General features: G+C 39.3%; 3 protein-coding genes across 3 annotated transcripts in view; all 3 read left to right on the top strand.

Moving 5' to 3' along the window:
- LOC130097325 (gastrula zinc finger protein XlCGF8.2DB-like) overlaps positions 1 to 26,311 on the top strand; it is a 39,398-nt gene that overhangs the window by 6,981 nt on the left and 6,106 nt on the right. The gene's annotated exons all lie outside the window — the stretch shown is intronic.
- Positions 7,915 to 9,944, top strand: LOC130097334 (zinc finger protein 239-like). The gene is made up of 2 exons (XM_056264132.1): positions 7,915 to 8,134; positions 8,383 to 9,944. Exons 1-2 carry the CDS (start codon positions 8,050 to 8,052, stop codon positions 9,318 to 9,320), a joined length of 1,023 nt encoding a protein of 340 aa, XP_056120107.1. The 5' UTR covers positions 7,915 to 8,049; the 3' UTR covers positions 9,321 to 9,944.
- LOC130097288 (gastrula zinc finger protein XlCGF26.1-like) lies at positions 13,279 to 14,741 on the top strand. Its single transcript, XM_056264087.1, has 2 exons — positions 13,279 to 13,303; positions 13,555 to 14,741. The coding sequence occupies exons 1-2, from the start codon at positions 13,279 to 13,281 to the stop codon at positions 14,739 to 14,741; spliced, it is 1,212 nt and encodes a 403-aa protein (XP_056120062.1).

Consider the following 26,311-nt stretch of genomic DNA (forward strand, 5'->3'; position numbering starts at 1 on the left):
CCTGGGAAGGCCAGACACAGGTGAATTGACTCCGGCATGAAAATAACAGTGTCTCGACGACATGGCGACAAACACACTCTACAAACGAAACTCTTCCTCTTCACCGTGGAGCGCAACAAGACAACGCCCCCTTTTTTGTGTATTCCCGTGGGCGGTGATTATTCAAAAAACTGTTTTAGTTACGTCATTAAAAACGGAAGTGGAGGGATGTAGTCCAAACCGGCCGTTCGCTGTAGGCTTTGAAAGTGGACTTCTGTTAAATAAAATATCTCGCTAGGCATTGAACTTGGAGCTTAATAATTTTACAGGTATTATTTATGCTCTAACAGCTACATTACACACTAACTAAAGTTTGAAAAATGGAATCACGAAGAATGGGACCTTTAATTAAAACAACCTCTTCTGTTAGTTCATTTGCAAAAACAGATAACTCTGTTTTTACTTGTAACTTGTAACAAACAACTTGTAAATGTCCCAATTGGGAGAGGGTGTGCAATTTTCAAAGAGTTTAATTAAACTTTCATATATTTTTGGATGCATTTGTGAGTTAATAAACGTAACTGGTTGTGTAAACTTGGCACATAATATCTAAATATCGATAAATCGATTGATAACCCTGAATCGAATCGAATCGTAATCGTATCGCGGAATTTTTTGAGGTATCGGCAATAATCGTATCGCTGGCTGAGAGAATCGATATCGTATCGTATCGTGATGAACTGTCCGATTTACACCCCTATGTAAAGCTACGTCTTAGTGTTGCTTATCTTGGCGAAAGCCGAGTACAAATCAGCATAAAGTTTTAACATCTACTCTCGTGTAATGGAAATCATGAAGATCTGGATACGTCCAGTGACTGCGGTGAATAGTGCTGCTGGCAACAAGGGGAAGACCTTGTGACAGCCTGGAGAGACAGCTGACAGAAGGAAAGAGACCCCAATGGGGCTGGTAAGGGTTAGCTACCCTTGTCGGCAGTATCCAGCTCCGTGTTTACAGGATGCTGGAGACACCCGCCCAAGGCTTCTGAGAAATTAAAGAGAAAAATACCCCTAGAGTCTGCGAGAGCGGGGGTGGAAGATGACTCAATGTTGGACCACATGGTTAACGACTTATGAATGGAAACGGATATGAGTATGGAGAGTAAGACTAGTTCAAGATCTGCAGTTAGTAAAGTCATTGAACTCCTAGTTTGTGTCTGTGGCTGGAGCAAGGTGACAACGGTCAGGGGTTTGAAGGTTCATCAAGGGAAAATGAAATGCTTGAGGGAGAAGGGACAAGGACCTCGCATTGATCAGTACTTCTTACGAAGTCAGTCGAATGAAACCACAGCTCGCAGGATATCAGCACCCCTGTCATAGAGGAGAGGAGGGCTTGCACAGTTAGTGATGAACATATTCATACTTGTGAACCCGGTCAGACTAACCAGCATAAGAGAGAAAAGAACCTCAACGGGCATAGGCCTGGAGTTAGATGGCCAAGAGCTTGTGAGAAAACTGCATGGGACATGGTAAACACTAGGGGTGTGACGAGACGCTTATCTCACGAGACGAGACTAGACACGAGATTGAGTTCACGAGAACGAGACGAGACGAGATTTTTGCACAATTTTTCAGAAATCCTCAATGACTAAATTCATGACTGGAAAAATAGTATGCAGGTGCATTTTGCAGTTTTTTAACTAATAATCTTCTAATGCATGTCATTTCAGGTCTACTTTATGAGTATGAATTATCAAATACATTGAAAGAAAACAATATACAAGCACTGTAAAAGGTTTTTATTGACTGGCTTTTCTCCTGTTTGATTTCACATGAGTCTCTTCAGACCTTACTGTACATTTAAGAGCTTTCAGAACTTCTGATTGAGACTGTGTGTGACCTAACTGAACTCATTGAAGTCTGAAGTGCAAACAATAAGTGCAAGTGCAACCATAATCAAAGTTATCACACAGACTCTTTATAATTGTTTTGAAATTGCTGTTTTATTTTGCACCAGCAGTTATAGGGTTAATATGGCGAGTTCGGAAAAGGTAGAGAGAAACGAGGTTGGTGTGTTTGTCTCTATGTTGTTCTTGTGTTCCGATTTAAGTTCAGAAACAGAGCCTTCTTTGTCTGTTGTACTTAATACATTAGTGCTCTCTAAATATTCGAAGTGCAAACAGAGACCATGCATTTTACAAGATAAGACATTTATCAGACGTTTAGTCTATGTTGCGCATCGAATCCTCCGCCATCGTCACGCGAACAGTGAACTGTGATTCGTGCTGCACTGATTGCAACGGCAACTCGTGCTGAATGAGCAGAGCAGACTTTTACATTCATTTATAATGGTTATTATTTATTATAAAAACATCAAAACGATAGTTTAGGCGAATGTGAGTGTACAGTAGGGCTGCACGATTTGGGGAAAATGTCATATTGCGATTAATGAGGTCAATATTGCGATTGCGATATGCGATTGCGATATAATAAACAAATGGTTTTATGAGTCAACTTGCTTGGTTCTAAAGTAAAATGCACACACAGATTAGTGATCATTCTGTGTATTAATGTGTATTTCTCAACTCAAACTAGCAACAACAACTAAATGATTGATAACACCTATAATGATCAATAAGCCATTGATGTAAAAATGACGACACCCCCCACATTTTAAAAGTTAATTATAGCCATCCAACATTACAGTGATTCCATCAATATAATTGAAACCTATCAACTTTTAAAATATTTATTAGGCTTAAAAAAAACAGCTTTTAAATTAAGTGAACTTCAAAAAATCCTCAAATAAACCCATAATAAATGCCATATTTACCTGTGCCCTTCCTGTCTTAACAGGTAGGATTGAGGATTTATACAGATAGATACAGAAATTGAATAAAGTTATCAAACAGTCTGCGCTGCATGAATTATAAATTATATATAGACTAATCCTTATTAAAGCTACAAAACTTCTTTAGTCAAGAGCAGTGAGTAATTTTCTGTTCCCTTTGTTCTTCGATTAACTTTACTGACAGAAAGCATTCGCTGCTGGCCCTTTAAGAGCAGCCGTTGCTGAGACGCGGATCTCTCACGCGCCTCATTCTCTCACAAGCACAACTCTTTTCGTCCATCATAAGACTACTCTTATGTTATGAAGATAATTGACAAAATGACATTTTGGCATAATTGTGTGTGTTATTGTTCGTTCAAGCTCGAAAGAGAACTGTATTCTGGCACGCGGTCTGTGCATGCGCATTATACTGGCGCGCGTTTTTCTGTGAGTCACATTCAGGACATTCACAGGCAGCGCGCTCTCTTTTGACTTCTTGTCGTGTAAAATGCAGCATTTGATTTTTTTTCAGAGTACCAATGTCAATAACAAATTTAGTGAAAGCCTATTTGGGAGATTTGCAGTTTAGTTTCTCAACTCCAAAATTCAGCACTGCATGGCAATGCTTAGAGGTTGGAATAATGGCAGGATGCACCATTTCTCCACTGGCTTTTACCATGCTGGAAGTAATCATTAGGGCATCAAGATGGGTAGTAGGAGGAGAGCGCTTGGCTTCTGGGATGCGACTACCACCAATCAGAGCATACATGGATGACATGACAACCATGACTACAACAGTAGCCTGCACTAATCGGTTATTGGGGAAGTTAACAGATCATTTTGAATGGGCACGAATGCAATTTAAGCCCTCTAAATCAAGGAGCATCTCGATAGTTAAAGGAAAGGTAGTAGATAAAACATTCTTCATTAATGGTGAGGCAATACCAACAGTTTCTGAGAAGCCAGTGAAGAGTCTTGGGAGATGGTACGATGGGGATCTAAAGGACACAGTTCGAGTGGGAGAAGTTAGACGACAAGCAGTGGAAGGGAAAACTAAAACTCTGGTGCTTTCAGTTTGGTCTACTGCCGAGGTTGCTGTGGCCACTGACTGTGTACGAGGTTTCTTTGACAACCGTGGATAAGCTGGAAGCGTTAATAAGTTCATACATCAGGAAATGGTTGGGAGTTCCACGCTGCCTCAGCAGAGTGGGACTTTATAGTAAAGGAATATTGCAGCTGCCAGTCTCTGCTTTAACCGAGGAGTTTAAGTGTGCCAAGGTCAGACTGGAAATTACCTTAGAAGAGTCACGCGACAAAAGTGTAAGGGAGGCAGCCCCTGTGTTAAAAACTGGTAGAAAGTGGTCAGCAAAGAAATCTGTAGTAGAGGCAAAGGCTGACTTTCAAAATGGGGATATCGTGGGACAGGTACAGCATGGAAGAGGGGGTTTTGGGCTCAGTTTATCTCCTCCTAAATGGCACAAGGCAGGCCCAGCTCAAAGGAGGAAGCTGGTAGTCAACGAGGTGCGAAAGCAGGAGGAGAGGATGAGGTGTATAAAGGCCATTTCCCAGGCCAAGCAGGGAGAGTGGATGAGATGGGAGAGTGTGGAACAACGCAAGATGGGCTGGCAAGACCTTTGGTCAATGGAAGAGTGTAGGATCAGTTTCCTTATTAGGTCAACATATGATGTTCTCCCCTCACCGCAGAACCTAAACCTCTGGGTAGGAGAGGATCCCTCTTGTCCCTTGTGTTCATCACCTGCCACATTAAGGCACATTTTGACAGGATGTAAGGTGGCTCTTAGCCAAGGTCGGTTTACTTGGCGCCATGACCAAGTACTGCGATGTTTGGCTTTAGCATTGGAAGGCAAGCGTAGTATGACCAATAAGTTGCCGCCTGTTCTAGCAAAACATTACACGCAGAAGACAATATTCCTCCGGCCAGGCGAGCAACTACCAAGAAAAGGTGTTAACACCATTTCTCGCCCATGACAACTGGAAGCTGCTAAGGACTGTAAGATGCTGGCTGATCTTAATCAACGGCTTATTTTTCCACCTGAGATTGCCACCACTAACCTACGACCAGATATTGTTTTGTGGTCTGGATCAGCACGCATTGTTCAACTGATAGAGTTAACAGTGCCATGAGAGGATGCGGTAGATGAGAGGAAGAAACTGCGGTATGCTCATCTGGCCACTGAAGCAGAACAGCGAGGATGGAGAGTCCAGGTTTATCCAGTGGAAGTGGGTTGTCGAGGTTTTGTGGCACACTCTACAATCCGGTTCCTCAGAGACGTCGGATTCAGTGGCCAAGAGCTGCGTCGCACAGTAAAGAACTTATCTGAAGCAGCAGAAAGGAGCAGCAACTGGCTGTGGTTGAGACGGAAAGATTCTAGCTGGCTGTGTACAGGCCGCCACGCTACGGTTTCGTATAATTCTTGAAAAACTTGAAGAGTCTGTTGGTTTATTTGTATAGGTTGTGTAGGGATTGAAGGGACAATCATTGATTCTCTTGTAGTAAAATCCTTAACTCACAACAGAAAAAAGTTAACAAAGAACCCTAACCAACCCACATACCTATTACCATGTGGTCCCGTGATAAGGTCTCCAACCTTCCAAACTGGCGCCGAGAAGTCTAGAGAGCAAATGGACTTTCAAACATTTATGGTGATAAATGGTCCTGAATGTCCATTAAACAGCGAATTCCCCCCTCCTGAGACAACACCCAGACCTCCTCGTGCCAGCCCGATTCATTCGCGAGGCACGATCAAAGAAGACCGTTATCTCTAACACCCCTCTCCGGCGAGAAGGGGGGGGTGCCAGATGTTCAAATGAAGATACGCACACACGTATGTTCACACACACACATACCTATGAACCCTAAGTTTCTATCTATAAATCGGCATTAAAACAGAGTTGGTGTATTAAAATACCTGTAACAGAACTATAAGTGTGCAAACATGTCCTACGAATGTTTTCATGAATGTAAGACACTTATAAATACCTGAAAGTGTGCATTAAGAGGTAACTCTGCAATATTATGTCTGTGACGTGTGATGTTTGATATGTTTGTAACCCTAAAAATCTGATCTATTCGTTAAGCTGTATATCGATAGCGTGAAATATAGATAACTACCTATATATGCCATTTTCAAAGTAAGCTTAAGGTCCTTCTAGTCATAAAGATGCAAATTGATTCCGAATGACCCACTCGGGGGGCGTAGGCCCTCTTCAAGATGGGCCATTATCATTGGCCGACACACCTATCCAAGGCGTGTTCTGTTTATCTTTAAAACCCCAAACTCAGAGACATTCGTTCTCTGTTCTCTGTTCTCTGTTCCCTGTTCCTGTATCCCGATGTAATCTGCGTGTTTTATTTTGTTCCTGTTTTATTTTGTCTTCGTTTTATTTTGCGTATAGCCAGTCTGTCCTTAGTGCGGTCCTCGAGATACCCACGTGCGTTTCGTTAGTCTTCCAGCATCCCAGCGAAAGGACTATCTTCTTCACGCATACAGAACTGCGTTAGAACTTTTAAATCTCCCGCGACAACCACGCTTGGAGGAATCAAAGAAGCCCGCCTCCTATTCCCAGGACGCCACGAGCTTGCTTCCACACCGCTCTAACCAGGTCTGAATGCAAACTGTTCCATCTAAATTTAGACGCTCTGAAGTGTGTAATCTGTAGGCTGTCTCTGAGGACCTAACTGTGCTAGCAATTGTGTTTTTCCCTGTGTTTCTACCTTCTTTTCTTAGTGTTTAAGTTCATTTTGGTTTCATATATATATCTTTGTTTTACATGTAGTGTAGTTCATTAAACCTCATTTATACTTTATTGCCTCTGTGTTTGTTGTTGATCACATAACAAAGCCTCTTTAATATAAAGATCCTAGCTACAATCTGATAATTGTTAAGTGCACAAAACATTGTCAGTAAATTTAAGCTAAAATAAGACCACCAGCCATTGGTAACCTCTAGAGAAACAGCGCGGCGGACGTGCTGGCTTAACGAGATATCAATCGCGGGGGTAATCTTAAAGATCAGCTATAACCCTCTGGGTAGGATGTATATTCACAATTCCTCATAATTCGTGGTGTGAATTGTGTATATATGCCCTGAACAGACGTGTATGCTGTACGACCCGTCGTTGGGTGATTTATCTATGCAAGGACTCGGCTCAAACTATATTCGATAATTTGTTGATCAGAGATTAATAACTGTTGAATATTTATTCCCCAAAATCAAAATTGATTAAAGAGCTTATGACCCAGATTCCTTACAGTTGTATAGTTTTTACAGTCATTACGTTCCTGTGTATATTGCGTGAATGACGGGTGGTTGGGCAGATATTGTATTTTGCGGTAGGTGGTATGCCATACGGAACTGTTGGTACTGAAACTGCATTAACGCACCAGTGAGGCTTGACAGCCTTAGTCAAACGGGTTGGCGCGCATGGTTGGGTTGTGGAGAGATTGTGGTTAGGTCTCAGCAGCAGGAGGGATGTAGAGGTCAGTAAGCTGGGCTGAGTTGAGTGGGGGACGAAGGGGGGTGACTCTGGGACGCCAGAGTCACTGTCGAGCCCTCTTGAGGTGTCGTGGGCTAGTCGACGAAACACGGAGGACGGAAGGTGCCCACTTGAAGACCCTAGAGATGTCCCCTACTCGGCTCAATCCAGACGGTTGTCGTGCTAGTCCACTAGGGAGACCACACTGTAGTTGCAGCCGTCATGTGTGCTGACGCGCCAAGTACACTGCACCCGTTAACGCCGTACAGAAGGGGAGTCACACCACCATATGGAAAGAAGCGTAAATAGATGAAGCAAACACGGAGCTGGATACTGCAGACACTAACCCTTACCAGCCCCATTGGGGTCTCTTTCCTCCTGTCAGCTGTCTCTCCAGGCTGTCACAAGGTATTTCCCTTGTTGCCAGCAGCACTATTCACCGCAGTCACTGGACGTATCCAGAGCTTCATGATTTCCATTACACGAGAGTAGATGTTAAAACTTCATGCTGATTTGTACTCGGCTTTCGCCAAGATAAGCACAAACTAAACAAAACTCAGTTAAACATGATGTTCCTGTACTTTTTAAATGCAGATTGGATAAAAACACAGTGATCACAGTTCACACCTGCAGTGAAGCCCCTCCCACAGTAATTCACCAATAAATACTGGGAATATTCCCATCATCCTACAAGAGAAGGACAAACTCCAGGAGTAGCAGCTGAAATCTGTGTGACTGTTAAAGATGGAGTTTATTAAAGAGGAGATTGAAGACATGAGTGATCCAGAACCATCCAGAATAAAACATGAAGATACTGAGGAACAAATAGGTTGGTGTTCATTCTTGGATCTTCATTGTTGATGCTTTGGTAGATGTGAATTATTAAGCAGTATATGGATGATAAATGATAAATACATCCAATACATCATAACCTTGTATATAGCAGTTTTCAAACATATTTTACTATATTAACAATGATTGACAGAACAAAAAGTGAAAGATCTGATCTCTGTTGTTTTCTGCTATTAAATAAGGGTTCACTTGAACTGATACTAACTGTATTTCTGTGTATTTTAGACCAGGTGAGAGTGAAAGAGCAAAGACAAGAACTGAATGAAGTGGAGGAGGAACATTGTAACTTTACAATTCAAAGAACAAAAGCCAAAAAGACGCACACCTGCACTCAGTGTGGAAAGAGTTTCACACATAAAGGAAACCTTAACAAACACATGAGAATTCACACTGGAGAGAAACCGTATACATGCACTCAGTGTGGAAAGAGTTTTTCTCAAGCATCAACTCTCAGTGTTCATCTGCTCCATCACTCTGGAGAAAAGCCATTTAACTGTGATCAGTGTGGTAAAGATTTTATTTCATCATCAAATCTAAAAGATCACCTAAAAGTGCATTCAGATGAGAAGCCTTATGTGTGTTCTCTCTGTGGAAAGAGTTTCACACACAAAGGGAACCTTAACAAACACAGGAGAATTCACACTGGAGAGAAACCGTATACATGCACTCAGTGTGGAAAGAGTTATTCTCAAGCATCAGGTCTCCGTTATCATCTTCTCCATCACTCTGGAGAAAAGCCATTTAACTGTGATCAGTGTGGTAAAGATTTTATTTCATCAGCAAAACTAAAAGATCACCTAAAAGTTCATTCAGATGAGAGGCCTTATGTGTGTTCTCTCTGTGGAAAGAGTTTTTCAAGGCTGGGTAGTTTTAAACTTCACCAGAAAACACATAATGAAGTGAGAGATCATGTGTGTTGTGACTGTGGGAAGAGCTTTACTAGAGCTGAATGTCTGAAACTGCATCAAAGAATTCATACTGGAGAAAAACCTCACAAGTGCTCATATTGTGACAAGAGTTTCAATCATTCTGGAAACCTGAAATCACACGAGCGAGTTCATACTGGAGAGAAGCCGTACAACTGTACTCAGTGTGGGAAGAGTTTCACCCAATCAAGTAATCTAGTGACTCATATTAGAAAGCATTGTTCTGTGTCACAGTGAGCAAATTTTTGTTAGATTCACATAAAGCAAACGTGTAGTTAGTTAACTAATAAACTAGTGTTGCTGTGAAATGCCACAAGATTTGTGTTTTATAAGTTGGAGAACAAGAATATTATTGATGTAGCACCCTGCTAAATGTTTATATTGTTTCTTTTGTGTTCTGCTAACAGAAATATAGTAGCTATATCATGAAATATGGGCCAGTTCAATTGTCCCTGGTAACACCTTTTCTTTTTTGTTTTTGTATTATTTGTGTTAATAAATTGTGAGGTGTTGAAATATCCTCTGTTGTGAGTAGCCCTTGAACCTCCCTGGTCATTTTCTTTTGTATTGGGTGGCCAGGTGTCAGTTTTGTTTATTATCCAATCAGAGAGCAGTTTGGGAACCTATCGGGTTTTTGAGGGGGCGGGACTAAAAGAGAAAACACAAAAGAGAGAGACGAAAAAGAAGACATAGAGATAGTTAAGAGCTAGTTGTAAGTTCTGTATTATTGATTACGTTATTGGTCCTCAAAGTTAAGAGCCAGGGGGCTTTTATTTATTTATTTTTTGTCAAGTGTGTAACCATAGACTGTAAAAAAATGGACAAAGCGTCTGTGACGTCACCCATAGACTTTTTGAAGAACGGTTTTGAGGCCGCTTATGGGGGGTTTGGGCGGCGCAATTGTAAGGACCACCAATATACATTTGCACATCACCAGATTTTCAATGATTCTCAAATGACAGTCCGTTTGTGACTGGTTTACTGCGTACAGCACGCTTGTCGAAAACAAAAACGCCAATGCCATAACAACGTCAGCCCTGCGTGTCCTGAGATTCCCTACACTAAAGAATGACATCAATCGTTTCCTATTACTACCGTAACGAACAATGACATCAATTTTACCAATTTCAATGCGAGCGCGAGTCCAATAATGAAACACTGGAAGAACTAGTTATTCAACCCGAACCTCCATCGCAAGGACAACTCAAGCAGGACGTTTCTCCGTTTGAAGTACAATATGAGATGTTGCAACTGTAATTCCTCAGCATCAGCATTAACAAGTGCATGTCCATTAACCGATTAGAGTATTTTTCGAATATATTGCGGTGAAAACGGTGAAACTGTATCAATAACAGCAGTGCATGTAAGTTATGCAATACATTAGCCGAGCTCTAGCGTGAATGACTGATGTAACATAAACGTTGGTAAAACAAAATTTGCTCCATGCTTAATCTTTACTCAAACTAGTGAGAATGACAGACAATCTACATTAATACACAGTTTTAGGTAATAGTGGCCCACAGCTGATCAGCAGAAGCGGTTTGCGAATACTGTATTGAACTCCGAAATTTAAGTAGCAGTCGTCAGTGAAATAAAGGGAACACAGCAAAAGTTTAGGAAAATACTGCTGTGGTATTGTGGTAAAGATTAATTTAACCACTGATTCTTCACATGCTCACCCTTGGGCAGTGAAAAAAAAACTGGCTTTACCTTCACATTATAGAGCACAGCGTCTTCTCGACATGATGCTATCCAGTGTCCACAGGAATCAGCTGTGTTTGAGGTTCAAGTTTTCCCTGGTGTCTGCGCATGTAATAAGTGGGCGGGGAATATGCCAATGTTTCGTCTTGACGTCACAATGAAACGGCTTATGACTTAAAAACTAAAGACTAAAACGATTAGTTTAATTGAATCGGTTGACTCTAGGGCTATCAACGAATATTCTAAATTCAAATATATATTCGAATAGTTTTAAAAATCTGAAATTCGAAGGTGAAAATGAATATTCGAATGTGGAAAAACACGCCCGCAGTAGCAGAGGCGCGGCTGTCTGCTGCGAGTGGGCGCGCTGCCTGAGGGAACATAACTAACGTACACTCACCGGCCACTTTATTAGGTACACCTGTCCAACTGCTTGTTAACACTTAATTTCTAAGCAGCCAATCACATGGCGGCAACTCAGTGCATTTAGGCATGTAGACATGGTCAAGACAATCTCCTGCAGTTCAAACCGAGCATCAGTATGGGGAAGAAAGTTGATTTGAGTGACTTTGAACGTGGCATGATTGTAGGTGCCAGAAGGGCTGGTCTGAGTATTTCAGAAACTGCTAATCTACTGGGATTTTCACGCACAACCATCTCTAGGGTTTACAGAGAATGGTCCGAAAAAGAAAAAACATCCAGTGAGCGGCAGTTCTGTGGGCGGAAATGCCTTGTTGATGCCAGAGGTCAGAGGAGAATGGCCAGACTGGTTCGAGCTGATAGAAGGGCAACAGTGACTGCAATAACCACTCGTTACAACCGAGGTATGCAGCAAAGCATTTGTGAAGCCACAACACGCACAACCTTGAGGCGGATGGGCTACAACAGCAGAAGACTCCACCGGGTACCACTCATCTCCACTACAAATAGGAAAAAGAGGCTACAATTTGCAAGAGCTCACCAAAATTGAACAGTTGAAGACTGGAAAAATGTTGCCTGGTCTGATGAGTCTCGATTTCTGTTGAGACATTCAGATGTTAGAGTCAGAATTTGGCGTAAACAGAATGAGAACATGGAACCATCATGCCTTGTTACCACTGTGCAGGCTGGTGGTGGTGGTGTAATGGTGTGGGGGATGTTTTCCTGGCACACTTTAGGCCCCTTAGTGCCAATTGGGCATCGTTTAAATGCCACGGCCTACCTGAGCATTGTTTCTGACCATGTCCATCCCTTTATGGCCACCATGTACCCATCCTCTGATGGCTACTTCCACCATGTCACAAAGCTCTAATCATTTCAAATTGGTTTCTTGAACATGACAATGAGTTCACTGTACTAAAATGGCCTCCACAGTCACCAGATCTCAACCCAAAAGAGCATCTTTGGGATGTGGTGGAACGGGAGATTCGCATCATGGATGTGCAGCCGACAAATCTGCGGCAACTGTGTGATGCCATCATGTCAATATGGACCAAACTCCCTGAGGAATGCTTCCAGCACCTTGTTGAATCTATGCCACGAAGAATTGAGGCAGTTCTGAAGGCAAAAGGGGGTCCAACCCGTTACTAGCATGGGGTACCTAATAAAGTGGCCGGTGAGTGTATAGGCTTACTGTACTGTCTAAATAGATATTGCATGAATAAGGTAGGTTAGATACAGCAGTTTCATGCACTGCATGCTTCCACTGGTTTGATTATTTACAATTTTATGTCAAGGAAAAGCTCCATGTTTACCACAGCACAGCTCGCTCGGAGCGTACAATGTCGGTTTAATAAAGCCTACTGTAAAACTTTAATTAATGTTACTTACTAATATTTGTTTCAATCACTGAATGAAGCCTGCTATATTTGGGACAAGAGTCCCGACCTTAAATTGCTTGCACAAAACTCTTGATCAGCACTCTACATTTGTTTATTGTTGTTGTTAATTTAAACCGTTATCCGCAGAGAGCGTGAGGGTGAGGGTGAGGGCGAGAGAGAGAAAGAGTGCCTGCGAGTGCGATTGAGCGAGCGAGCGATAGTGAGATGCGGTCTTGGCCATTAGTTGATTTACTTGTTTTTGTGTAGGAAATACGTTGTCAAATATGTTTAAACTTAAATAAACTACCTATACAGGTAGTTATGTCTCTTTGTATTAATTTGTCCTGTTATTGACATAATGCGCGTCATTGACAAAATGCGCAACCAGATGTTCGAATAGTTTGAATATATGTGTTTTTTTTAGAGGGAATATTTGAATGTCATTTTTGAGCAATTTTGACAGCCCTAGTTGACTCTTACTTTCGAAAGACAATAACTTTATATACGGTGCAGTTTCAGATTTAAAACTTTGCAGGATGTTTTAATTCACTTAGAGCTATGTTACACACTACAGGAAAGGTCATTTTCAAAAATCCATAATAGGGGGCCTTTAAGTGCAAATCCACGAAGCCTCTGTAGAAATCACCATGATAAAAACAGCCTTGTTATCATTATTAACTTAACATTCAATACACATGCAGGAAGTTCAAAACAAGAAGGGTATAGACTTATGAAAAAAGAAAACACGTAAATATTGCGACGGTTACTTGCATTCCTCTGCGGTTGGCCTGTCAGTAGCATGGTACTGCAATATTGCGGTTATGGCGACAGCCCTCGTTGTCAAACATATTTTTACTATATTAACAAGTGAATAACTGAACAAAAAGTGAAAGATCTGATCTTTGTTGCTTTCTGCCATTAAATCAGGATTCACTTGAACTGATTCTAACTGTATTTCTGTATTTCTTTAGACCAGGTGAGAGTGAAAGAGCAAAGACAAGAACTGAATGAAGTGGAAGAGGAACATCATAACTTTACAATTCAAAGAAAAAAAGCTAAAAAGACGCACACCTGCACTCAGTGTGGAAAGAGTTTCTCACGGAAAGGAAACCTTAACATACACATGAGAATTCACACTGGAGAGAAACCGTATACATGCACTCAGTGTGGAAAGAGTTTCACTGGTGAATCAGGTCTCAGTTATCATCTGCGCATTCACTCTGGAGAAAAACCATTTAACTGTGATCAGTGTGGTAAAGATTTTATTTCATCATCACATCTAAAAGATCACCTGCAAGTTCATTCAGATGAGAAGCCTTATGTGTGTTCTCTCTGTGGAAAGAGTTTTTCAAGGCTGGACAGTTTTAAACAGCACCAGAAAACACATAATGAAGTGAGAGATCATGTGTGTTGTGACTGTGGGAAGAGCTTTACTAGAGCTGGATGTCTGAAAGAGCACCAAAGAATTCATACTGGAGAAAAACCTTACAAGTGCTCATCTTGTGACAAGTGTTTTACTCGGTCTGAATATCTAAAATCACACGAGCGAGTTCATACTGGAGAAAAGCCGTACGACTGCACTCAGTGTTGGAAGAGTTTCACAGAGAAAAGAACACTTAAGATACACATGAGAATTCACACTGGAGAGAAACCGTATACATGCACTCAGTGTGGAAAGAGTTTTTCTTGTTCATCAACTCTCAGTGTTCATCTGCTCATTCACTCTGGAGAAAAAACATTTCACTGTGATCAGTGTGGTAAAGATTTTATTTCATCATCAAATCTAAAAGATCACCTGAAAGTTCATTCAGGTGAGAGGCCTTATGTGTGTTCTGTCTGTGGAAAGAGTTTTTCAAGGATGTTCTGTTTTAAACAGCACCAGAAAACACACAATGAAGTGAAAGAGCATGTATGTTGTGACTGTGGGAAGAGCTTTACTATAGCTGAGCATCTGAAACGGCACCAAAGAACTCATACTGGAGAAAAACCTTATAAGTGCTCATATTGTGACAAGAGTTTCTCTCATTCCGATTCTCTAAAATCACACGAGCGAGTTCATACTGGAGAGAAGCCGTACTACTGTACTCAGTGTTGGAAGAGTTTCACCAAATTAAGTAATCTAAGGACTCATATTAAAAAGCATTGTTCTGTGTCATAGTGAGCAAATGTTTTGTTAGATTCACATGTAACACTGTACAATAACAGGACATGAATAATCATGTACTAATTCCTGAATTAATGGTTACTTCAACATGAACTCATGATTAGTGAAGATATGAAATAATCATGAACCACTGAAGAGTGATCCTTAACTACGACAGGAGTCATAAAGATTCATGCATAAACAACAGTAGCCTTAAACATGTTATTACATGTTTTATAGTTAATGCATTAATTAACATTCAGGGGTAAACTAATAAAGACTCCTTTATTAAGGGAGTTATTTATGGATATATAAACAGACGTTTCAATATATTGGTATTAAATGCATTTTCTGACAATTTATATTTCAAGTTTTTACTGCGAATGTCACTTCCATAATGCTGGAATTGCCCAATTTTGAAGAATTTATCCTCAACTAGTGTTGTGGTGTTGGTCTACGTATTTTATAATGTTAACTTCAAATAATACTAATAGTAATTTAAAGATCTGGTAGCATTGGATCTGGACGGGAAGGATAACTCGGGGAGTTGGAAGGGGTGTGCGATTCTGCCTTCTCACACTGCGACACAGGTTCGTGGATCTGAGTGTCGCGATTTCGGTTTCATATCGCATATCATTACAGCCCTAGTCTTTTTAGAATGTTAAGTTCTACTTCCGTAGTTATTTTGGTGAAAGTAACTCAAAAGTGATACAAGAGTAATGAAACGGATTAGAATTCTGAGTTAGTAATATTGTAAGGTAAAGAATTACTTTTAAATAACAGTAACAAGTAATATATAATGTATTACAGTTTGGAAGTAACTTGCACAACACTGCTAATAGGTAAACTGTTTTCTGATTTTTATAGTTAATGTAGGCCTATGTTTAATAATAGCTACTTAGTTTCTTAGGCAAATTAGTTGTGTTCCTATGGTTATGCTGGCATTTTAATCTTATTGACTGCTTTGGTAAACAGAATTAATAATTAAAGACATGTTTGCATGTATGTTGTATTTGGGGGTTTTCAGGAGGTTATGTACAGTAATTAACTGTATTTTTAGTTGTTTAAATGTATATATACTTAGAATAGCATTAGCTTATAGCTTATGGCCTATTTTGTATGAAAATGTGCCTTATGTGTGTCTTTACTGGTATGTTTGGGCTTTCTTTTAAGTCCATATGTTTAATTGTATAAATAAAAATAAAATAACTACACAATTTGTATCTTTGACAAATCATAAACTAAAATATGAAGAAACATTTATGATTTGTAAGTGCATCATTGTGTCATGACTTTACATCATAATTAATTCATTATTAACTAACCATACACTAACATAAAGTAATAGCTTGTTATTGCATGACTGTGTCATGACTTTACTTGAGGGGGCACATCATATTTAATTCACTGTTAACTAATGTTGTGTTACACATTTATTAAATGTTTAATTAGGTTCCAATACAATAGTATTTAAACTGTACACAGTGTTTTCCATTTTGAGGCATTGATGATGAGATTTAAAGAAGATTAAGTCAAGCAATCCTGCTTGCTGACATTAACCTTTTGTCACTTCTCAAAGTACAGCTGGGCCTTTGTCTCTATGATAATTTTAAGGTTTGAGTGATCAGGGCTGGGGAATTTCCGGTAACGAGCTGAATCCTGTACTTCATTTACATGCTTTGTTCGAGTGTCTCCACCTCTATGTAATCCCTCCCCCTTGAAAGGTATATAAACTACAATATATACTGCCTTAGTTAGACTTGACGATGATTGCAGCTACCAACAGCTCAGGTTTTCAATAAAGAATCCTGCTGAAGATACCACCAAGTCTCCTGGTCTTCGCTTCTGAGTTTCCTACACTTGAGAAGAGAAAGTTCACAACACTACTTACCAATTTCAGCTCATGGTTTATCATAAATGTACTATCAAATACACATGTACTACAACTAGTATTCAGCCCAGTTAAGTGATGTTGTGTGGCTTTTAAAAGAGTCAGAACGGATGAACAGTATTATCACGACCTGTGTCTGAATGGAGAGTGAACAACTGATCCGAGCAAATGTTCCTTGACCTTAGTTCATGCTTCCTGTTTGGGTATATTTTTTTGGGAACTGATTCCTCAGGAACTGTTGTAAGTCACACTAGATTTAGTTTGATGGGAAAGAATATCCCAAAACAAATTAGGACCTTTTAAGACAAATTATTGGTCTATTTAGTATTTTTTTATTTTTGATAAGGAGGATCAGTGAACCTAATGACAAACTAATTATATGCCTTTCAGTAATGTTTATGATGAAGCTGCTGATGTCAATAGTTTAAATTATGATTGTTTAAGTGTATTTCAAAGTCAAAATATTTATTTTTTATTCTTATGGAGCCTGATTGATTTAGTTTACCACTAAACTTTATTTAGTTTACCCCTAAACTTTATATAACATTATCTATCTAACATGTAATAACATGTTTACAGCTACTGTTATCCATGCATGAATCATTATTACTCATGTCATAGTTAAGGATCGCTCTTCAGTGTTTTGTGATTAGTTCATATCTTCACTAATCATAAGTTCATATTGAATTAACTATTAACCCCCTGGGGTCGGCTATCGCGCCGGCGCGATAGGCAGACTTTTTTTCTTATCAGTGCAAAAGAGACTCTAAATACTCTGTTGATTTTAATCTTACATGTAAGTGTTATACATCAGTCGATCCTGTTTAGTGTATATTATTTTTCTGTATACTCACAATAAAAACAAAGTGTTGTGCTTTTTGTCAAATGAAGAAAAATAAACATGATGCGAGTTTTGCCTTCTCTCTGTCAGTGCAGTCCATTCTGAAACGCGTCCGAAAAATTAACTCTAACTCTGCAAATACTTGTCACACAGGCACGAGAGATTTTTCTTTATTAAGCTTGAATTCTCTTCTTTTCAATGAAGTAATTTATATAAAAAACAAATATTCTCAGTTTATGTAATCTGTATGAAAAGAGAGTGCTGTCAGAATTTTTTTCCCCAGCTCATTACACTTCATTACGCGTTAATCTGACACGCCCACGGAGAACGCGCGCTATTCAAACGCAAATGTAGAGGAAAGCCATGACAACGCCCACATCAGCCGTTCCACCGCGGCGGTAAAATGTGGGGTGTATTTGCTACCTTTTACCGCTAAGAGGCGCTACAATCATAGACTCTGAAAAGTGTTCGTTTATTCTCTCTAATGCGTAATCTGCTGCTCATTCAGAGCGATTGAAAGCTGGTAGCAGATGAATTCAACAAGTGAAACGTAGTTAAAATAATTCATTACCACAATACTGAAATTAGGCTGAAATACTGAAATGAAATTGAATAAATAATGAAAACATAAAACATTGCAATAAAAACATTTAGGCTACATCAATGAAGCTTTACAAAAGCATAAGACTTTAACTCTAACAGCGTACAAACGGTGGCTCAGTGATCAACGCATCAACACGAGCTTCAGGGAGCTTCAATCGACCCGAGATCGAATCTCAATGTGGCATACATGTTGTTAACCGATGTTGGCCAACAGCGTTTATATTTTACCTTCTTGATGCTTAAATAGCTAACTGTTTATAACTGTTTACTTATTTAAAGTCAAGAGTTTTGTTTAATTATCATTACAACATAAATTTGCTACATTCCAGTAGAACCGCAGCCGCTGCACAAAGGACACAAACTGATGAAGGAAGATTGTCAGCCGATTGCATCAGAAAATGAAAATGAAGAAGCTCGTCTTTAGTCTGCTAAATTATTGTGTAATGTAAAAGAACACTAAAATTACTTAAGTTTGAAACCAAGTTCGAACATTTCAAGGTTTAAATAAAGTGTTTTTTTTTATTTAAAACAGGGTTGCATCGGGTTTAGAGTTTATTTCTTTTGCGATGCAAAATAAGAAACACTAGGCTAATATTATTCTTGCGACATTTTAAATTTGTATTGCCAAATAAATGACATTAAACAATTAAAACAGTAGGCCTACAAAACGAAAATTGTCCAAAGCAACATAATTAAATTAAAACATGCGTTTTTCTTTGCCTCTCTCGCGCTGAATCTCTTTTTAACAAGTTTATTTAGTCTCCCTCGCTCTCCATATGAAAGAGGAACATTAACACCTAGGCCTATTGTCCTGCGCGCACAGCACTGAACTGTCCCCCAACCCCCCACAGGCTATCGGAGTCTGAGGCTGATTTAACACAAAGAGAAGTCGTAATTCACACTTAAATCGCTATTCTAGACAGTGTTGATAATGAAGGAATTAAATGATTTAAGTTACATGTAGCCTAGTGAAATTTCTGTCATAAAAGTTTATTACTAAATATTTCATTATTTCAATAATTGATGAAATAAAACTGGTTTGGGCCAGCTTTTTCCAAGCAAAACTAAATATAATCTGAAAAAACGCATGTTCATTTGTTGTCATGAACAAAATGTTCAACTTAATATTAAATTCTACAGGGATCTTTGGATCCTTTCAACCAGGCATGCAATTTGTGAATTAAGTTTTTATTATTTTTTTTATTATTCAAATAAATATCGAACCACGGTGCTTCGTGGTAATGCTGCTAAATTAAATAACATGTAGGCCTATAGAATAATTATGAACTTAAATGAAACAATATCGCAACATTTCGACAAATACATTATTTGATCTGTTTTTACATTTTAATTCAGGGCGATTTAGCCTGCTACATTTCATTAGAGCGAGATTTTCACCCTTGTCATTTTCTCATTGGGAAGCGCTTACATAGGCTACATGTTTGAGTAGATCCTCTGTACCTCTCGTTTTCATATGGATTACATAATCAGATAACATTTATTAGCCTGAATATTTAGACATTTAAAGGCATTAGACAGAGCCGATTTCTTATAGTGACTGAGCTGAAGTGGCTTTCGGTTCATTTTTGTGACGCGCAGTTCCCGGAGACAGAGACGACAGATAAACTTTTGTCGTTAGCAAAAGTTCGAATAAAACCCGATTTTAGAAAAATGCATAGGGCCACTCGGCGTGGTCTGCCAAAACACTTAATTATAAACTTCAATATTTCATTCAAAATAATCTCAAAACGCTTTGTGAAATTTTGAAAAGCCGTGCATGCATTAAGGCCACTTGAACTATGGACAACTGAAACGCTGGTTTTGATTTTATTGTTTATCGTTGTTTAAACGTGCTTGTTCTGTTGCATATCTCTATTTTATATTTGATATGGTCTATTGGTGAAGTAGCCTATAGCATTGATTACTGTGGAGGGAGGGGTGTGGGGATTCAAATAATTCAGCAGAAGCAGGGATGTTTAGACCAGAAGGAAATCCCAGTCCCCCCTGGCAAATCACACTTTACTTAAAACCATGTTTTTAAAAACTCTAGGTTGTAGGGAATCAAAAAAATAATAATAATAGGCCTAATAAAATATATATATATATATATTGGCTATATATATAAAATTACTTTTTTTACAGAACTGCTTTTGAAATTAAGATTGGCCTCATACGATTGGTACAGATGCAAAGTCGTTCTGTTGGATACTATTGTTCCTTAGTGTAAAATGGAAATGCATGGTAATTTTATTTTATAAATATAAGCAAAAAACTGTATGGTGTACCAGAGTTTTAGAGCTACACAAATCTCTCTGCATTAATAAATATAAAATTTACAATAGACCATGTTTGTTCGAGACTCGAACCCGTGTCATCTTGATGATCGAACCGTAAGTTCTACCGCTCGGCTATGAATTTTCTCACTGAGGAAATGCCCAAACGTTTGTTTGTCATGAGCGAGAAAACGTTTTGTCGTTAGCCTGTGAGTGTAGGCCTACTTTAGCCTACATGAATAAAAGTAGACCTTTTACAGTTTTAAAAGATGATATCTTATCTGTATGACCAACAATTACGCAGTAAGTTCTTTTAGCTGTTATGAGAAAAATAAATTCAAATGAACGCGCCGCCGCGTTTGTCAAACTCTAATTCAACATGCCAGAATAAAGCCAGATTTTAGAATAATGCATAGCCACTCGGCGTGGTGTGCCAAAATACCCTAATTATAAACTTCAATATTTCATTCAAAACCATCTCAAAACGCTTTGTGACATTTTAAAAAGCCGTGAATGTATTAAGGCCACTGGAACCCGGATCGTAACTGCAACGCGCTGCATGTCTCAATACAGGAGCAGAAGCGCTGGTTCAGATTGTATTGTTTGTTGTTTAAACGTGCATGTTGCATATTTAAAAATATTTGTTTAAAAATAAATGTTTGTTGTAGGCTTATTTGCAAATTACCATAACTTGTAGAATTTCATCCTTACTGTTAATTGACATTAGCCCCACTTACGTTTTGATAAATGTCCCTTTGCGCCACCTGGCGGTCATTTCGCGAACGACTTTGAAATGCGACTGGTTTATTTTTATTGTATTGGTCTACTTTAAAAAATAATACTTTATAAGACATTTATGGAAAAAGACTATTTTCTTTTCAAGATTCTGTAGAATGGCCCATATAGCATTTGACTAGAATTTGTTTCCAGGTATGACTAAAAATGTGCTTTTGGCTTTCATTTATATTTTGATTGTTTGTATATATATATATATATATATATATATATATATATATATGTGTGTGTGTGTGTGTGTGTGTATATATATATATATATATATATATATATATATTTAGGCTATATATATACAAGAAAGAATGCAATGACAATATATATATATATATATATATATATTGTCCTTGCATTATTTCTTGTGTGACACCCCTGAATGAAAGGCTCATTATTATGTAGGGTCACTGTCTGAGAACCACTTAATATTCATGATAGGGGTTGGGCCGTTCCGCCCATCTGCATATTGCCTTGGCAAACAAAAAAATGTTTTTCACAATTTAAAACAATCTATTGGTTTATGTGAATGATTAGGAAGGATGATTTTCAGATCATTTTGAAGCCAGAACTCGAAGCGTCAACATCCATTTGTCAAAAGTCTTGTGGACACATATTTAGTATTTGTTTTGTGGTCTTATTTCAGCAGCTTTCATTTTAATTTTTTTCAATAACCACGCATAAACAATATTCTCTTAAAAATACAAACAATGTACATACAAGTTGCTCACAGATTATGGTAGCCCTGTTTGTGCTATATAGAGTGAATTTACACCTTTGCCATTAACATGTTTATAAATAACTGAAAAAAGCACAAATGTAAGGGCATCACAGAACATCCAAATGGCCCCAAAAACACCTCAGACCCCAGAGGGTTAATGGAGGTATTAGTACATGATTATTCATGCCCTGCTATTGTAAAGTATTACCGATTCACATTAAGTAAATGTGTAGTTAACTACTACTACTAGTGTTGCTGTGAATGCCACAAGAATTGTGTTTTATATGTTGGATAACGAAAATTATTGAACATTATTTTGAGTGAAAAAAACTTGGTTTTAGTTCTAGTTATTATAGTTTATTAATTGACAAGTAATATTAAACTTTGCTTTTAATTTAATATAAATATTATACATGCATTCATATATAATGCTTTTAAACGTGTTCCCTTTCAGTTGGTCACACTCGACGTCACTTCGTTCATAGACATTTGGAAAAAGTTTTTGGGGCAGACCTGACCTGTTGAGAAGAGATGGTATTCATCCCTCCTGGGATGGTGCCGCTCTTCTCTCTAGTAATATGGCACATAGTCTTAGAGCTCAAACATTACAATCTGGGGCTCAGGTCAGGAAGCAGACAGACTGGCTAAACTGACCGTCTGCTAGCTGTCTCATGTCACAGAAGTCAGATAAATCCCATCACACTGAGACTCTTTCACCTAGATCACAGACTGGGTCTCTATTATTATTATTAAGTATTATCTACTTTAATTTAGTGTCAATTATTACTTGTTTTTTTTTTCTCACTGGATAACTGCTTTGAAAAATCTGCATGAATAAGACATATTCATGTAATTTACTTATTTTCCAATGTTTACTATATTGCTTCCTTATTGTAAAAGAGTAATTTTCTGTAGTTAGAAAATAATTAAAGCGGTAAAATGTTAAACATACTGAAAAAAAGAGTTGGTGGTTTTCTTGATTTTCAGATGGTTTAAAATGCCATTAAAGTTGCAAGTGTGTACAAATATAATGTATTTGTAGTGCTGAGAATTATTTTTTTCTTGGTAACTGCAAACTTTTGTGCATGTTTTATTTTTGAGTTGATAAAAACGATTCTGAAACAATTAATTATATGCAACAATTCAATGTTTATATTCTTTTACTTAATGAATATCATCTTTATTTTGTTGTGCAAGACAGAGGGAAAATATATATTTTTGTTTATAAATATTTTTTTGAGTTCGTTCTGTAATTGACGTCATATGTAATGGACCGGTCGCGCGCGCGCTCAGTCAGAACCAAGGGGGTAATCCATCCGCCGGAAACTGAAGCTTCCTCTGGAGGCCGCCATTGTAGCTGGCTATCACCTGCTGTTAGCATTCCATTGACTCCCATTCATTTTGGCGTCACTTTGACAGCGAATAACTTTACATCTGAGACTTACATCTGAGAATAACTTTTACATCTGAGCGTCCAAAGACTCCATTTGTCCATTATTTATTTCTAAAGAAACACGTATCCTACGTTATGGCCCTGTAGAAGCCGTTTTTGTAAAAATAGGCTAACGATTGCGTCATAACCACGGGACTCTCTGTCGCACAGTAGAGAAATTACCGTATAGACAGAAGGAGAAGCTCGTAGGCAATCTTTTACTGTCTATGAGGCAATCCGGTGGACATGGAGGCATAAAGTCAAGGCAGAAGCCCATAGATAGAGAGTTCATAAAAGCAACGGGACAAAATATTTCAACAACAGATTCGTTTCAGATTTCAATTCAGATTTGGCTTGGCACAGCTACTAGAAGGTCAGAACGGTTGCTAACGTCTCATCTCCGTCTTCAAGCTCAGTTTGAGCATGCGCAGTACGCTTGGCTATCAGGAAGTGAGTGCTTCTAATGGGCTTCAACTTTCTCCGTTGAAATCTATGGGGTCGCTGTGTCCATTTCTTTTACTGTCTATGGTCAGAACCCCAGAACAGCTCGTGACAGGAAATGATGGTGAACACACTGAGTAAGGTACGTAGCTCCAGTAATCTTTCAAAAGAAGAAAGGAGGGGTAGGGAAGAAACAAGGAGTCAAAATGTTGAGGTTATTAAAGGATTAGTTCACTTTAAAAAAAACTTTTGCTGATAATTTACTCACCCCCATGTCATCCAAGATGTCCATTTCTTTCTTTCTTCAGTCGAAAATAAATTAAGGTTTTTGATGAAAACATTTCAGGATTTTTCTCCATATAATGGACTTCAATGGGAGCCAAACGGTTCAAGGTCCAAATGACAATTTCAGTGCAGCTTCAAAGGGCTTTAAACGATACCAGACGATGAATAAAGGGGGTCGCACACCGGACGAGAAGCGCAGCGCCGCGCCGCGCCGCGCCACGTCTAGGACAACTCCAGGTATCGCACACCGGACGCGCACATTCTGTTCGAGCAAGCTCAATTTTTAATCAACTCCTGGTAGAAGAGCTGCACGATGTGAGTTTTTATGTTAATCGAATAATAGCTGATGTTTGAACGTTAATCAAGTAAAAGTGTCTATCACGTTAAGTCTGTTATTTTGTTGTAACGTTATCCGTTGCCTAGGCAAATATGTCACAGAATACAATAGTATTTATTTAGCTAGCATTTCGCTACCCCGAGTGAAAACAGCACAGGGTGAAGCCATGTACTTTAACGACGATTTGAGACAAATAAATGTACATTTACTATAAAACTATGCAAATGGCGCTCTGTGGCGCGGCAGGGTTTTGAACAAGGTCCTGAGCCGTAGCTGGGCGCCGCGGACAGACGCCGAATGGCGCCGCCGGTGTGTGTACACTCATAGAGAATAATGTGTTCGAATTTTAAAGACATGGCGCTGCGCTTCTCATCCGGTGTGCGACCCCCTTAAGGGTCTTATCTAGCGAAACGATCGTTCATTTAAAAAATAAATAAAAAAGTTTAAGTTTTTTTAAGTACAAATGCTCGCCTTGCTATGTTCTGTGATTAGCGTTCGTGACTCTCCTGTTCGAACTCGTTCATCAAAATGAACAAATCTTTTTGACTCGAAAAAAGATTTGTTCATTTTGATGAACGAGTTAAAATTTATTTGTATAGCGCTTTTCACAATACATATTGTTTCAAAGCAGCTTTACAGAAAGTGCATTTCAGGAATGTACATGGAAAAATACATTTATTTAATCATGTAATAATTTAGGGCATAACATATCGCCGGCGTTGAGTCGTCTCTTCACAGGCGTTGAGTCGTCTCATCACAGGCGTTGAGTCGTCTCATCACAGGCGTTGAGTCGTCTCTTCACAGGCGTTGAGTCGTCTCTTCACAGGCGTTGAGTCGTCTCTTCACAGGCGTTGAGGCGTCTCATCACAGGCGTTGAGTCGTCTCATCACAGGCGTTGAGTCGTCTCTTCACAGGCGTTGAGTCGTCTCATCACAGGCGTTGAGTCGTCTCTTCACAGGCGTTGAGTCGTCTCATCACAGGCGTTGAGTCGTCTCTTCACAGGCGTTGAGTCGTCTCATCACAGGCGTTGAGTCGTCTCATCACAGGCGTTGAGTCGTCTCATCACAGGCGTTGAGTCGTCTCTTCACAGGCGTTGAGTCGTCTCATCACAGGCGTTGAGTCGTCTCTTCACAGGCGTTGAGTCGTCTCTTCACAGGCGTTGAGTCGTCTCTTCACAGGCGTTGAGTCGTCTCATCACAGGCGTTGAGTCGTCTCATCACAGGCGTTGAGTCGTCTCTTCACAGGCGTTGAGTCCTCTCTTCACAGGCGTTGAGTCGTCTCATCACAGGCGTTGAGTCGTCTCATCACAGGCGTTGAGTCGTCTCATCACAGGCGTTGAGTCATCTCTTCACAGGCGTTGAGTCCTCTCTTCACAGGCGTTGAGTCGTCTCATCACAGGTGTTGAGTCGTCTCTTCACAGGCGTTGAGTAGTCTCTTCACAGGCGTTGAGTCGTCTCTTCACAGGCGTTGAGTCGTCTCATCGCAGGTGTTGGGGCATCTGAAGTCTCCGTGAGAGGCTGGATACAAACTGGAGATGACAAACGCCGAGATAACAGCAGAAAACCAAATGGGAAATAATTAGCATAGCTGCTGTTCATAATGATTTCCATTACACAAGAGTAGATGTTAAAAAAAAAAAAAACCTTGAAGACAATGACTCTGGCGCCCCAGAGTCACCCCCCTCCGTCCCCCACTCAACTCAGAACAGCTTACTGACCTCTACATCCCTCCTGCTGCTGAGACCTAACCACAATCTGCCCAACCACCCGTCATTCACGCAATATACGCAGGAACGTAATGACTGTAAATACTATGCAACCTATACAAATAACCTACAGACTCTTCAAGTTTTATAATATTAAATGCATTCGATTTGATTCAACAGAGGAATAAAAGGTAAGCATTATGTGAATGCTTGGCTAAAGAGATACGTCTTTAATCTAGTTTTAAACTGGGACAGCGAATCAGAGCCTCG

The sequence above is a fragment of the Rhinichthys klamathensis genome, unplaced genomic scaffold, assembly GCF_029890125.1.
Source record: "Rhinichthys klamathensis goyatoka isolate OS25496 unplaced genomic scaffold, OSU_Roscu_1.1 h1tg000216l_1, whole genome shotgun sequence".
Classification (NCBI taxonomy): Eukaryota; Metazoa; Chordata; class Actinopteri; order Cypriniformes; family Leuciscidae; genus Rhinichthys; species Rhinichthys klamathensis.

Coding starts and splice junctions, on each gene's coding strand:
- LOC130097288 (XM_056264087.1), top strand. CDS start 13,279: ATGCAGGAAGTTCAAAACAAGAAGG. Junction 13,304..13,554: donor GGAAGTTCAAAACAAGAAGG/GTATAGACTTAT, acceptor GTATTTCTTTAG/ACCAGGTGAGAGTGAAAGAG.
- LOC130097334 (XM_056264132.1), top strand. CDS start 8,050: ATGGAGTTTATTAAAGAGGAGATTGAAGACATGAGTGATCCAGAACCA. Junction 8,135..8,382: donor AGATACTGAGGAACAAATAG/GTTGGTGTTCAT, acceptor TGTGTATTTTAG/ACCAGGTGAGAGTGAAAGAG.